Here is a 13,809-nt window from a genome sequence, read left to right on the forward strand (position 1 = left end):
AGCGAGATTAGCGGCAGCCACGCTGCCGATGCTAACGGGCTATAAGCTAATAGCAGACTCGAGAAATCAAAATAAAACTAGTGATAACAAGGCGCTCTAATTGGTTTTGTTTTAGAATGCTATAGGGGATATATTCACACGTTATAGAAACGAAAATGATAGTGTATAAAATTCTTTTTAAGATAGAAAATAGACGATAAAGAATCAACTTGATGGAGCTCAAACTCAAAACACGCAGTCACAAATCAGCGCATGCGTATCAAATTACATATATATTACATAGCATATTGGCTGTTTATTAGTACTTATAAAGAACATATTCTGCATGACCATATTCTCTACATCCCTAATCCTACTTTACACCTAAACTTAACAACTACCTTTGTAGCTACTAATAAGCAGCAAATTAGGAGTTTATTGTGATGAAAGTGGAAGTTAATAGTGAGAATTGGTTCCCAAACTAAGGTGTTACCATAATATTAACAGGACAAATACAACAGTTTTGTTTTCATTGGGAAATGAAAACAAACACTTTATTTCCAATCGTAATCTGTTTTTCAATCAGGTTAATGCATGTTAAGTGAAAGACCTAAATTAGTAGGTCATCTTGCTTATTTTTTATATGTGTAACATTTGTTTACATTACATTGTTTCTAACAGTGTTACAACCAACCCCAATTACTGTTGTTGTAGATTACACACATACACACACACACTAGGGGTTGCACGACTACTGATTTCTGCTAGTCGATATCTTATTAAAAAAAATACTCGAGTTACTCGACTACTCGTGGTTCATGCTACTTTAAAAGACATGAAATAGTTCTGGTCAATAAACATTTATTAATTCATAGCCTAATGTAACAAGTACATAAATTGTCACAACGTTATAATTATGACATTACATCAGTGGGGATTTCTTTAAGACTGCAAGGGAAGCTCGGCTTCCCCTATAATGTCAAACAATTAATGGTCAAACATGTACTATTGTGTTAACATTTTATTGATTAAAAATGCGTTAGAACACGTTCATCTCAGAGACGAGTTCGTTCAGAATCAGCTACATATAGCAGGTGACTCGATTTCCTTCTCATATATTCCCGTAGCATCAGTGTATTTGCCTGTTGAAGCCCAGCATCCATTGACTTCTATGGGGCTGCTTTGAACAGTTTTTTTCAGTGCTTCAAAACTAGACGGTCATTGGATAAATGCTGCGATTATGTCCCGCCCCCGGACGCTCAGCGTCTCTGGGGGTGAATGGAGGAGTGAGGAGGAGCTGGACTCCGGGCTTCTGCGTGATGATTGGAGGGTTTGTCGAAAGACTGCATCTCCTTTTGATTGACAGCGATTGTGTCCTATAGGAAGTCGCTGATGCTGAAGCTATTCGAGCCAGTGTTGCCAACTTAGCGACTTTTCAGACCACCCTAGCGACCTTTTTCCCCAAAAGTGACTTGCGACAAATCTAGCGACTTCTTTGACAAACCTACTACCGCAACGGCGCGAGGTCAGCGCGCACGCACCTCTTTCTCTGTTCAGTGAGCGGCTGAGAGGAGCAGCGCGTTCAGTTCAAATAGATATTATGTTGCTTCTCTAATTTTACATGCAAATATAGCCGAAACCACAGCACAGGAATTGTCTTGTCTTATCTTGTGTGTATTATTTGATTTAATCAGACGACGGCTCGATTATAAATTAGGATTTTTGTGCAGACTAACTTCTTGGGAGGGAGAGCTGGTTATGTATTCTTAAAGGGCTGCGTTTCAGTCACTATTTCATATTTATCCCGTTGACTGACAACATAAACTGTAAAATATATAAAGGAAAACAGTTTTATTGAGAATTTGGCTGCATTAAAATACAGTATGAGCACAGAGAGACAAACAAATGTAAAAGGCAATGCGATGACGTAATGAATATGCTAATTAGCGCATGACTTCATCTGGCGACATTTAGCGACTTTTCAAACTGCCTTTAGCTACTTTCCATCGAAAGAAGTTGGCAACACTGATTCGAGCTCAGTCCCATAGTGGACTTTGCAAGTGTAGTCAAAAGACAAACTGCTGCAACCTATTTCTTGATATTTGCTTGGCGAAATTGCTGGCCAATTTTCATTATACATTTCACACAATTATACACCACATTCCTTGTTTCAGTTTAACCTAATTCCCACATTTCCTCCATCGAGTTTAATATGTTTTTTACATCGTTTGTTCATTCATTCATTCATACAGTAGGCCAGGCGGTGAACTAGCCAGCTAGCAAACTGCACACGATGGCAGAATTTACGTATAAATAAATGGACAATTTTTATGATGTAGGCCGAAAATGAGCTTCCCCTCTTTGAAAGACCAGCAGCCGCCACTGCATTACATATTTTAATTTTCATGTAATAGCCAGTATTTGTACCTTTATCAATCACAAAATTAGTTGTATCTGTATTCGGATAAAACCAGGTGGCACGTCGGTCGTACAGTTACTTGATAAGACCGTTTTGACTATCTTATTTTTTTGTCGTAGTTATCTCTGAACAAATATGCCATATCAAACTAAAATAATTATTAATTTTTAAAAATAAATTTATCATACAAGCTGAGAAATGTCATGACAAACGTTTAGTGATCATTTGAACATGACTGAATTAATTCAATGCGCGCAATGTGCGGAACTCTTTAAGCGAGTCTTTTTTTGAACTTCACTAAACAAATGTGCGTGTGCCACGCAAACCAGCAAAAGATAAAAAGCAAACATGTAGGCCTAGCAGAAAATGTATCTGTTTCTAAGTTGATTATTTGCCTACTTTTGAGAGAGAGTTGGTTTGGTTTTTGAGAAACTGAGATGCGCAACATGGCTGTTTGATTGGTGAGCACGCTGTGATTATTCCATTAATTTGTGTATCATATCGTAGCCTAAGGTTTAAATCATTGCCTTTTAAATATACACAATTAATACAACATGTATGATGTATTATTATAGATGATATTACTCTTGCCAAGCTCTGATTTCTGAGAGATGCATGGAGATGCAACAGCAATGCGCTGTTTGATTTGCAATATTTTCATTCATAAAGTTTACATTCGTTCACTTCACACACTCATTATTGCGTGACTTTAGAGGCCGTGTATAATATTGTGCTGATCCCCTGGCTCACCTGTTCTATAGCAAACACCAGACTGTGCCAGCCTCAGCGGAATATACAGGCAGAATGATTCCTCATCCGTTATTCGTTTTTGAAGCCATTATCCGTGCCATTCCGAATAAGGTATTCGGCTTTGGGCACACCCCTAATTATTACTTTGCATTCAACATAAATGTAAATAAATTCTATGATAAAGTCATAGAAAGTAACAGCTACACGCAATATTGTAATCCTAAAATTCGTGTCGTACTTGCAAACTCTGTGCATGCATTATGGTTAATGCATGCTCGAGTAGTCGATTGTTTCTGACAGCGCCAACTATTGGTTGAAGTAGTCGATCACTCGACTACTCAACTAGTTTATGCAAGCCCTAACACACACACGCACACACACGTTTGTTTCTGTGAATTGTGGGGACTTTATTACTTTTATACTGACCAAATAATATTTGCTATCCCTTAACTCAACCCTAACCCTACAGAAAACCTGTTTGCATTGTTACACTTTTTAATTGTATATATTTTTTTCCCTCATTGGGACCAGCAATGTCAAAAATTTCAGGTTTTACTATCCTTGTTGGGACATTTTGTCCCCACAATGTAGCATAAACAAGTGTACACACACACACACACACACACACACACACACACACACATACACGCACTATGAATAACTGGTTATACTTTATTTTAGTTTTTAGCTTTTGTTAAACTTTAGTTTTTAGTTTTAGCTCACTATTAACTAGTCACTTATTAGCATGCATATTACTGGCTTACTGGCTGTTTATCAGTACTTATAAAGCACATGTTAATGCCTTATTCAGCATGACCATATTTTAGATCCCTTAATCCTACGCCACACCTAAACTTAACAACTTCCTCACTAACTATTAATAAGCAGCAAATTAGGTTTATTGAGGCAAAAATCCTACTCAATAGTTAGTTAATAGTGAGAATTGGTTGCCAAAATAAAGTATGACCTTATGTATTTTACAGAGAGACTTGTGACTACTAAGTCTCTATCTGCTGTCTCTTCAAGATGGTGGTTGTCATGTATGATAGAGATTGTATCCCTGTACCTAATTACCTAATCTACTATGGCCTACTAAATGAGCTATTTGCAGGTGCAAAGGGGGCAAAAGGGATTTCTAAAACTTCCAATTATTCACAGCCTGTCGCACGCACACACACAAAAGAAAGAACGAAACCCCAGACAGTCAGGCCTGAAAAATTTATATTTCCAAAAACCTGAAATTTCCTTCCATCTCAGTGTGAAATTGCAGGTTTCTAAAGGGAAATCTTCCAACAAAAGGCACTGTGTGTGTGTGTGCGCGTGTGTATTTGCGTATGCCCACTTGCACACAAACACGTACAACTCTGTGTGTGTGTGTGTAGCTCCAGACAGTCTTCTCATGGTTAGTGTGAAGTGAAGGTGATGTGATCAAAGCTACAGGAGTGAGTTTGATATGCAGAAAACGGGGAGCCTCAGCTGCATTCTGACACCAGCTTTTCATGAGCTCACAGAAGCATTGTGAGGCAGATGAAGCAACAGACCTGTGGGTGCCAGAGCCCGGAGGCTTTAGCATGGGACTGATGTGCGAGGAATCTCAATTGAAGATCATTGTTACTGAGACCTGAGGGATGAAAGGAACACAGCCAGAGCAGAGAGATCACAGGTGGCGTGGACTGTGATTTTGGAAGGTCAGGTTACTCGTTGGCATGGAGATAACGGCAAATATGAGCTGAGTTATGCCAGAGTTTAGGTACACAAGAACTTGTTTAGTTCTGACCTCATGCTCTTTCGCTGTTCGTCACAGTTAGTGGCTCTTGGGAAGGGTGTTTTATAAATAACATTTAATGTAATCAGATTTCTTTTTAGTGAGGACTTTCTGAATTAGAAAGTGTGACCAAAATTAATTTTCGTTTTATTTTTTGTTTTATTTTAATTTTTGCACTTTTCTTTTTATCTTAAAAGTCAAACGTATCTAGATGGTGTAACTACCCTGAGATATATAAGCTACATATTAAAGTATGGAAGTGTGTTTTTTTCCTTCTCATTTGAGAAGCCATTTAGCTCGGATATACAGCATTATAGGGAAGAAAGGATGATCGCAATCTACATTTCATTTTGATTTCATTGTACCATAAATGTATCAGTTTTTTTTCAAAGAATAAATAGGAAGAGAACACTTGCTAAAATTTAGCTTTCTTTCCATCTTATTTTTCAGGCAAAAATAAGCTATTTTCTGTGAATGTTTTACGCCGGAATGAGAGTATAGTTCCTAGCCATATCAGCCTAGAAAATCGCAACTTTTCATTGTCCGTCGGTCTTAGTGCACGATGTAACTACAGAACACTCAAGCTTTAAATAGGAAAATTATCTAAACTCTTTAGTAATTTTTGAGTGAGATGCTAATGATCTAATCCGATTCAATGATCTATGCTAAGCTCAGCCAAAAGTGCTACCGCCAGACCCGGAGATCGGCTGAATGGATTCAAAAACAGTAAAACTCAACTGTTTAACTCTTGGGGAGTTGTAAAATGAGCCTATTTCCAAAAAAAGTGGAGTGTTCCTTTAAGGTAATAATGGCTGTGTCCGCTCTTACGTTAAAAATAAGGTGGCTTAGTATAACAATGTAATAATGTGAGCAGGATTGCATGGGTTCTGCACCCTCTAGCTCTACAAATCCATGGCTTCTTGCGTACTCCTTTATTACAAATGTTGTCCAATTTATTATGATTTCAGCTGAGAATAAGAGGTTAGCAATCTCAATTCAATTGAACACATTTTATCATATTTAAATCTCTACTACAAAGTTGCATAGATTTTCCTCAAGTTAGTGCAGCCTGGTAATTAATAGCTATTTTAAGTTATGCAATTATTATTATTTGACTGATATGGGTTTCTTGATATGGGTTTCTTGATTTAGAGAGCAAGATGTATTACACCGAGATAATGTACATATAAATGAATGATAAAATGACATACGTAACATATTTATACACTTATAAACTCCTATTGCACACATTTTGTCTGAAAAATAAATAACTTCTGCTGAGATGTTGGAACTGATATGGCGGTGGGTAGCACTTCTGTTAATCGGCCAAGCAGGCACTGTTATCGACCACAGTTATCTCTAAATGCCAATATATGGGCTGATTTCTTACAATAACTTCTAAAAGTGGAGTTCCCCAATACTGCTTATCACAGGTGGTCTATCGGTTGGTTACAAGGTCATACGCTATGGGCCAGGTGTGACAGAAGCCACTGACATTGATTAATATCTCCGCAAATACTCTTCGCTGACCTTCTTAGCCTCACATTTTTACGCTTGGCACTGTCAATAATCCTCTTGGTGACCTTTGTGGTTGATTTTCGCTTGTTTTTTTTCTTGTCATGCACAGTCAAACACCTAAGCATTTAGCCTCTACCCATTATGGGCCTGATAAAGAGATAACACACGCCAATGCACCAACACACAGATGATTTATAGTCTTCATTGGCTGCTCCTCCTCAATACTCCCTCTTTGCGCTCAGACCTGAATTACGAATCAGTTTTACTAAAATACCTGTCAGAGGCTATAGCAATTCCAATAGCCTTTCCACGCGGTTTGCATGATGTGTTAATTGTAGGCCATTCTAGTAGCGCTACCATAAAGCTGGTTTGTGCAATCAATGTCAAGCCTAAGCAAATTAACCCTGCTTGTATAAAGGTATGTAGATTTTCCAATATTTTGTTATTGACTTTCTTGCTCCAATAAATGTTTAGGAGTTAAGCGAACCGCTTGCTGCAGGATGCAATGATCTGGTGTCATTAACTTGTATGAGTCCACACAATACCTACACCCACTGGCCCTGAATTGTGATTACTGTTGGGTTATTATTAGGGAGAACTACTTCTGTCTTTGATGTGATTTATGTTTGATGTACGGTGATTTAATTGTTAAAAACAGCAGTGTTTCAAAGTGTGTGTCAAAACTGCTTTTGCATTCTTTTTTTAATTTCCTCTGGTAATTACTCCACTCATCTGTTATTCAAACAGCGCCTTCTTTTTAAATAAGGTCTGCTTTGCAATCGTGATTTTTGCTCCCTACACACTCAGCAGGGAATTTCTGTTGAAGCTCATTTTGCTTGGCATAATTCATTCATTTGTAATGCCCTACAACGTCATCAAACGATTGAGTCATGCATACTAAGAGTTTTAAATATAATGGCATGATCATGCAAATAAATATAACTTTATATAAATATTATGCAAATTACCATAACTTCATATATGTAATGTATCTAGGTGTGATTATATAAAAAAAAAAAAAAAAAAAAAAAATATATATATATATATATATATATATATATATCTGTAAATTAATATAAAATTATTCATCATTGTGTAACAATTTATAAGCTCAAAAGTGAATTGTATATAAACAATTACAATTAATTATGATTAATTACATTAGAGCATGTAGTAAGGGTCAAAATCGTAAAGGGACATTAATTTGCAGGGCAGATCCAGAAACTCATGTAATTTGTGCACACAACTTTTATTAACTAAACACTGTTGTACAATAATGTACAATACTTGCAATGCATTTGGTTTGACGAGTGTCCGGAATGCAGTCTCAGATGAAGGTCTTAATGGTTTCAAGGTTTTGGATTCCTGATCACGTTCTTCTGGGTTGAAGAGTGATGAATTCCAAAGATGTTCTGAGGTAGAAATGTTCTTTCCAGGTAGAGAGTGGAAAAGAGCTAAGAAAGAGATCTGCTGAGGTCCTTTGTTGAATGGAAAGTCAAGGCCGCAAGGCCTGGCACAAAAACCTAGAGGGTCCAGAAAAAGTTCTAGCTGACATCCTCATAGTATCTAACAAAACCGCAGACTGCAGGAGCGTCACTTACGTGAGAGCTTTATCTGCTATAGAGGTCACACCTCTGGGGTGTCAAAGAGCCAATGGAGTCCTGAATTTTTGGAGGGAAAGTTTACGACTCTTTGTCTCTGAACACGGTCATTTGCATAGGTAATTCGCCTGTGGTTAATGCACAAACTTCTAAAGATTCTTAAGACACTAATATGTTGCATAGGTGTCAACATGTAATATTCACTTTCAATTAGATCATCCGAAGACAAATTGATAGAGACTAAACATGATACAGCAAGAGTGATATTAACTCGTGATCTATCATAAGCATGCATAAAATGGTACAATACACAAAAACATATACAAGTAATGATGACCTGAAGATATGTGTGTTCATTCAAAGAAAGGTTTTTCTATGAATTAATTAGAGAAGATTCCATTTTATGACGCAATGTGTCTTTCCTAAGAGGAAGTGTTGCTATACCCACATTCCATTGAGCAATAAAACAAGTGTTATCAGATGGGTTGCCATGAAACCAGGGGCCTGGAGTCATTGACAGACATACCAGCACCAGTATTTACATTTACATTTACGTTTACATTTAGTCATTTGGCAGACGCTTTTATCCAAAGCGACTTACAATTGGATGTGTATTGGGTTAGTATGTGTATTGGGTGGGGGGTCTGTGACCATTTGTTAATCTAATAACTAATTGATTTGTTAAATCAACTGCAAAATTGTGTGTCTGATTGGTCAAAATGCTACAATTGTTTATTTCTGCCGAACTTTGTGTAGTACTATTGTAGTATGCAATTGTTGAATCCCACTGTTCACTTCCTGCGAATTTATAAAGCTATGCACATTTAATCCTTATTCTTTTACGATTTAAAATTAAATTATATTGGCCAAATATTGACTTTGGAAGTGCTCCATCGGGGGGATTAGAACGTACCTTAAGCACACAGAATGTGGACATGAAACAGAGTCTGTGACAAATTGACTCCTGAAAGCACAACGGCAAAATACATTTTTTAGATCTGACCATAATGAAAAAAATGACTTTGCTTGTAGTTTCCAGTTCTCTTCCTCTTTTGAAATTTGGAGAGCTCCCTTAGCCTCACTGGTCATCATGTATCTAATACAGTACTAAAAATGACTTCATTACTTTGTGTCATATGGACTGAACAAGAGAAAGTATGAACCTTTATGGTTGTTTCTGTCTTTTCAGCACCATGCGGTGGGCAGTACACTGGATCAGAGGGAGTGGTATTATCACCAAATTACCCTCTCAACTACACAACAGGCCAGACCTGCTCCTACTACATCACAGTGTCTGGAGAATTTGGTAAGTAAATAAAGTTACTTTAAAAGGTCACCATTCAGATTATAGAGTTCTTGGTGTAGGATATACAGTCATGGTCAGAATTATTGGCACCCTTGGTAAATATGATCAAAGAAGGCTGTGAAAATCCTTTTGATCTTTTATTTAAAAAAATCACAAAAATCTAACCTTTCATTGCAGAATAAGTATTTAAAATGGGAGGAAATATTATTATGAAATAAATGTTTTTCAAGTTCAAGTTGAGCTTTATTGTCATTCCGCTACATGTGGGGACATACAGTGGAACGAAATGTCGTGCCTCGCAGGACCACGGTGCTACATAAATACAGACATACAACAATGAGGAAAAAAAAAGAAAAAAAAAACTAATACACATTCTCTAATACACATTGGCCACAATTAACAGCACCCTTTTATTCAATTCTTTTTTAAACCTCCATTTTCCAGTTTAACAGCTCAAAATATTCTCCTATAATGACTGATGAGGTTTGAGAACACCTGACAAGAGATCAGAGACCATTCCTTCATCCAGAATCTCTCCAGATCCTTCAAATTCACAGCTCCATGTTGATGCTTCTTCTCTTCAGTTCACCTCACTCATTTTTTACAGGGTTCAGGTCAGGGAACTGGAATGGCCATAGAAGAAGCTTGGTTTTGTGCTCAGTGACCCATTTTTGTGTTGTTTTTGAGGTTTGTGTTTGGATTATTGTCCGGTTTGAAGATCCAAACATGGCCCATTATAAGATTTCTAACAGAGTCAGTCACTTATTGATTTCTTTATCTGTTGGTATTTGATAGAATCCATGATGCCATGTATCTAAACAAGATGTCCAGGACCTCAAGCAGAAATATGGGCCCACAGCATAAAAAAAAAAAAAAATATATATATATATATATATATATATATATATATATATATATATATATATATATATATATATATATATTAATGCTAATACGCATAATGCATAAATATTGATAGAAATATATGAACATAAGCCAATAAAACTGCCAGGCAATCACATTGCATAAAAAAAATGTAAATGCCTGAATTGTAAATTTATTAACAGATAAAACAAAGGTAAGGATATAACAACTAATATCTTTCCATTTTTTTTTTATCCTCACCTCTCTGCAAAAGAACATTAGAGTTAGATAAGTTTGCATTGTCATCACAGATATAGTACTGGCCTAGTAAAGTTAATTAGTAGGTTGTATAGCCAGTATAAACTCAGTTGCATTGAATAATCGACTTCATTCAGGTGGTGAGTCCTCAGAATGTAGATATAAACTGTTGTAAAACTCTTCTTGCCAAAACAACATAGTGTGAATAAATAATTAATTGCATTGAATTAATAATAAAGCAAAAAGCATAAACTCAACGGAAATTCACAAAGTTATAATATTTACATTAAATTTCTCCCTGTATTATGGTAATATGAAGTATAGTTATGTGAAAGGCAATCGTTTTCAACACAGAATTATAGCTAACACCTGCAGTCTTGGATTATGCAATAGCTAAGTTAATTGGTTAGTTAGCATCTAAACTCAACTCAGTCAGCTATATTAGTAGTCTTACTCAGCAATATGTTCACTTGGTTATTCATAAAACAGAACTACATTAGACATTATCTAAAATTCTGTTAACGTTCAGGAGAAAATATTAACATTTTCTATTACTTGTAGTAATATGCACCATGACTTCAGAATCTTAATGTGTTACGACATTGGCTTAATAATTGAATATTGCACCACTTAACATAGACTAATCTCCTTCCTGAAATATCCTAAATATATCCTAAATAGATTTGAGCACTATAATGTAAATTAAGAAAGAAAGAAAGAAGTATACTACAAAAATATGTATAATGTTCCATTATATACAGAAATAACATTAATCTGTATTGCTGAAATATATTTTTGCCCATACTTCATATCCAATACTGCACAAAACCACAGTTTACTAAATCCATTGCAAATCCTTGCAGTTCATGCATCGCAAATAGGAGTGTAAGTAAAGCTTTAACATTTGAAGTTTGTTGAAGTGTTTGTGAGCCAAACGAAATCCATTCAAACTGATATTTACAGAGTCACTAGCAGCGACCCTTCAGTTTTTCTGTACTGTTTGAGTATGAAGCGAGGGCCGACATCTCATTAGAGAGGAGATAATAGAGTCGTCGCGGTGGCCCGGGTGACCCCTTTCCACCCCTCTCTGCTTAGCTGGCTCTCACACCGACACCTGACATGCACAGCATGCCTCTGTGATTTCCCTGGTCTCTCATGCCCTACCGCGTGGACCATGTGTCCTTTCTGGCAAGCCAACGCGTTTAATCACAGCTTCATCACTGGTCTCAGGTCAGAGGGAATGGACACCAGACGGGACCAAACATACACATAATGCATGCATTACAGACAGAGCTTCATGATTTCAGGTATTAAGAGTACAATGATGGTAACACTATAGTACTTTGATCTAAACATTACTTGAGTCTTTAGCTAAATATTGCTATATGTAGCTATATATTGCTATTTGAACAAGAAGTTCAGTAAATACACTATTTTAATGCGTGTGGTAAATCAACATCTTGTGGGTTTGATTTGTGAGTCATTTGGTTTCTTTCATTAAAAAGATCCAGTTCAGTCATTTGTTTGTGAATCTCAAGCAAAGAACCAGCTCATGATTTGCAACTTAATCCCCACATAGGTCATTGTTTTTAGAACAGAGCTGCTGCAGTATTAAAAATGGTGTTCTGCGGTATGGGTTTATTGCGCATTTTATTCACAATTTCACAGCACGATTTCAGTAATCAGAATCTTTTCTTATAATGAATTGAATCTCTTGTGCCGTTTTGATGTGACTATACATACTTCTGTGCAGACTGCATATTATGAACACTTATAAAGCCATCGACCTGAATCATGTGTGTCGATGGGAAATCGATGTGACTTTATGTCTTCATTCATTGTACTTCTTTTGTTAGCATCTCTTCTCAGCAGTGGTGAAAGTAACACGCTCTGCACGTTTCATTTTGTTTCCTCAGTGGTGTTTGGGCAATTTGCCTATTTCCAGACAGCCATGAACGACTCCGTTGAGCTATTTGATGGGCCCAATCAGAATTCTAGGCTGCTAAGCTCCCTGGCTGGGTCTCATTCCGGTAAGTAATAGCTTTACATTCACCCCAGTTTTGTTGCTTTGAAATGCACAGAACCCTTTGAACAGAACCAAACGGGCATATATGGCTTTTTAAATCTGTGGGAAGACAATTGTGCAGACAATTGAGCTGTGAACTAGGTCTCAAGTGAGGTTTAATGGCTCCTTTCAGAGGGGGAAATACAGAGTGTCATTTTTGGCAAGCGTTTGCTAATAGTTTTGTATTTGTTTTTTATTGTTTGACATTTCTGTTATTTACACAGAAAGTCAGCAAGCACTTACTCAGCCTCAGGCAAATTAAGTCTTCTTTTGCAAATAATATGTTCATAAAATCTTTAAAAAAAAACAAATACATATTTGGACTTGTACATCACCCTGAAAAACCAACTGAAATTAGTTCCGTGTCTCATATGGCTTTGCGATCATTTGCTAGTTAGCAGTCTTTTTCTTGCAACAAGATGGCCTAAATTGCATTACACAATACAAAAGCAAATGGCATAGAGCAATGACTTTTAATCAACTGGTGTTTTTTTTGGTGTTCATAGAGGTGTTATATTAAAGTAAGCTTGTGTAGAGAAGCTATCTTCCTTTAAAATGAATGCTGCTTGGTTTGATTTTTTTTTTTCTTTCTTTTATTTATTCATTAGTTGGGCCCACTGTATTTATATCAAGAATAAATCTTAAGTCCAGGATCTATGTTGTCATTTTCACCCTTTGGTTCCAGACTTGTTTAATTCCTTCTAAAAGGAAAATGTTATCCTTGCGGCATCCTGCTGAATTATTGTCGGTATTATTGAGTGAAAGGTAATAAAATGGCAAGAAAACAAAAATCGCTGCTAATTCCACAGTCTTCGCAGGATTGATGGCAGCCATTGGACACAAACTGTTTGTATGGCATTTTTATACTGTATATCTTCATGGTCTGCTGTGCAACACTATATTCCCATGGGAAGCGCTGTAAATTCATATCATTTCTATCTCAGCTTTGTGAGCAGTGGGCCAGAAATCCTGACAGGCCACTCAATTCATAGTTAGAATGTTTAACCCTCCAGGCTCAACTGTAGTGTTTCAGTCGCCATCTTTATCAGCACTCTGTTTCTTCCTTTGGATACAACTTTGTAAAAGTACACTTTGATTTTGGATCTGAAAACTCAAAGTTTAGCTCAAGGGTAAGTCATCCTTTTTTTTTAATTTACCCACTGCATCCCTGAACACGCCAAAGACAGCTTAAGCATTTCTTTGGGTATCCATCAGTTTTAGACCCTTTGTTGCTGACCTGCTCTCTCCACCCTTGCCCCGGAGGCCGATCCGTGTTATTAAGCC

At 36.8% G+C, this 13,809-nt stretch overlaps 1 protein-coding gene across 2 annotated transcripts in view; it reads left to right on the forward strand.

Moving 5' to 3' along the window:
- Positions 1–13,809, forward strand: part of LOC306884010 (CUB and sushi domain-containing protein 1-like) — a gene marked incomplete at its 3' end in the record, with an annotated part of 521,846 nt that overhangs the window by 423,734 nt on the left and 84,303 nt on the right. For both annotated transcript variants that reach the window (XM_079439599.1, XM_079439600.1), the window contains 2 exons: positions 9,222–9,338; positions 12,377–12,490. In XM_079439599.1, coding sequence (XP_079295725.1) covers positions 9,222–9,338; positions 12,377–12,490 — 231 coding nt within the window. The remainder of the gene's footprint in view (positions 1–9,221; positions 9,339–12,376; positions 12,491–13,809) is intronic.

The sequence above is a fragment of the Barbus barbus genome, assembly GCF_936440315.1.
Source record: "Barbus barbus genome assembly, chromosome: 18".
Lineage (NCBI taxonomy): Eukaryota > Metazoa > Chordata > Actinopteri > Cypriniformes > Cyprinidae > Barbus > Barbus barbus.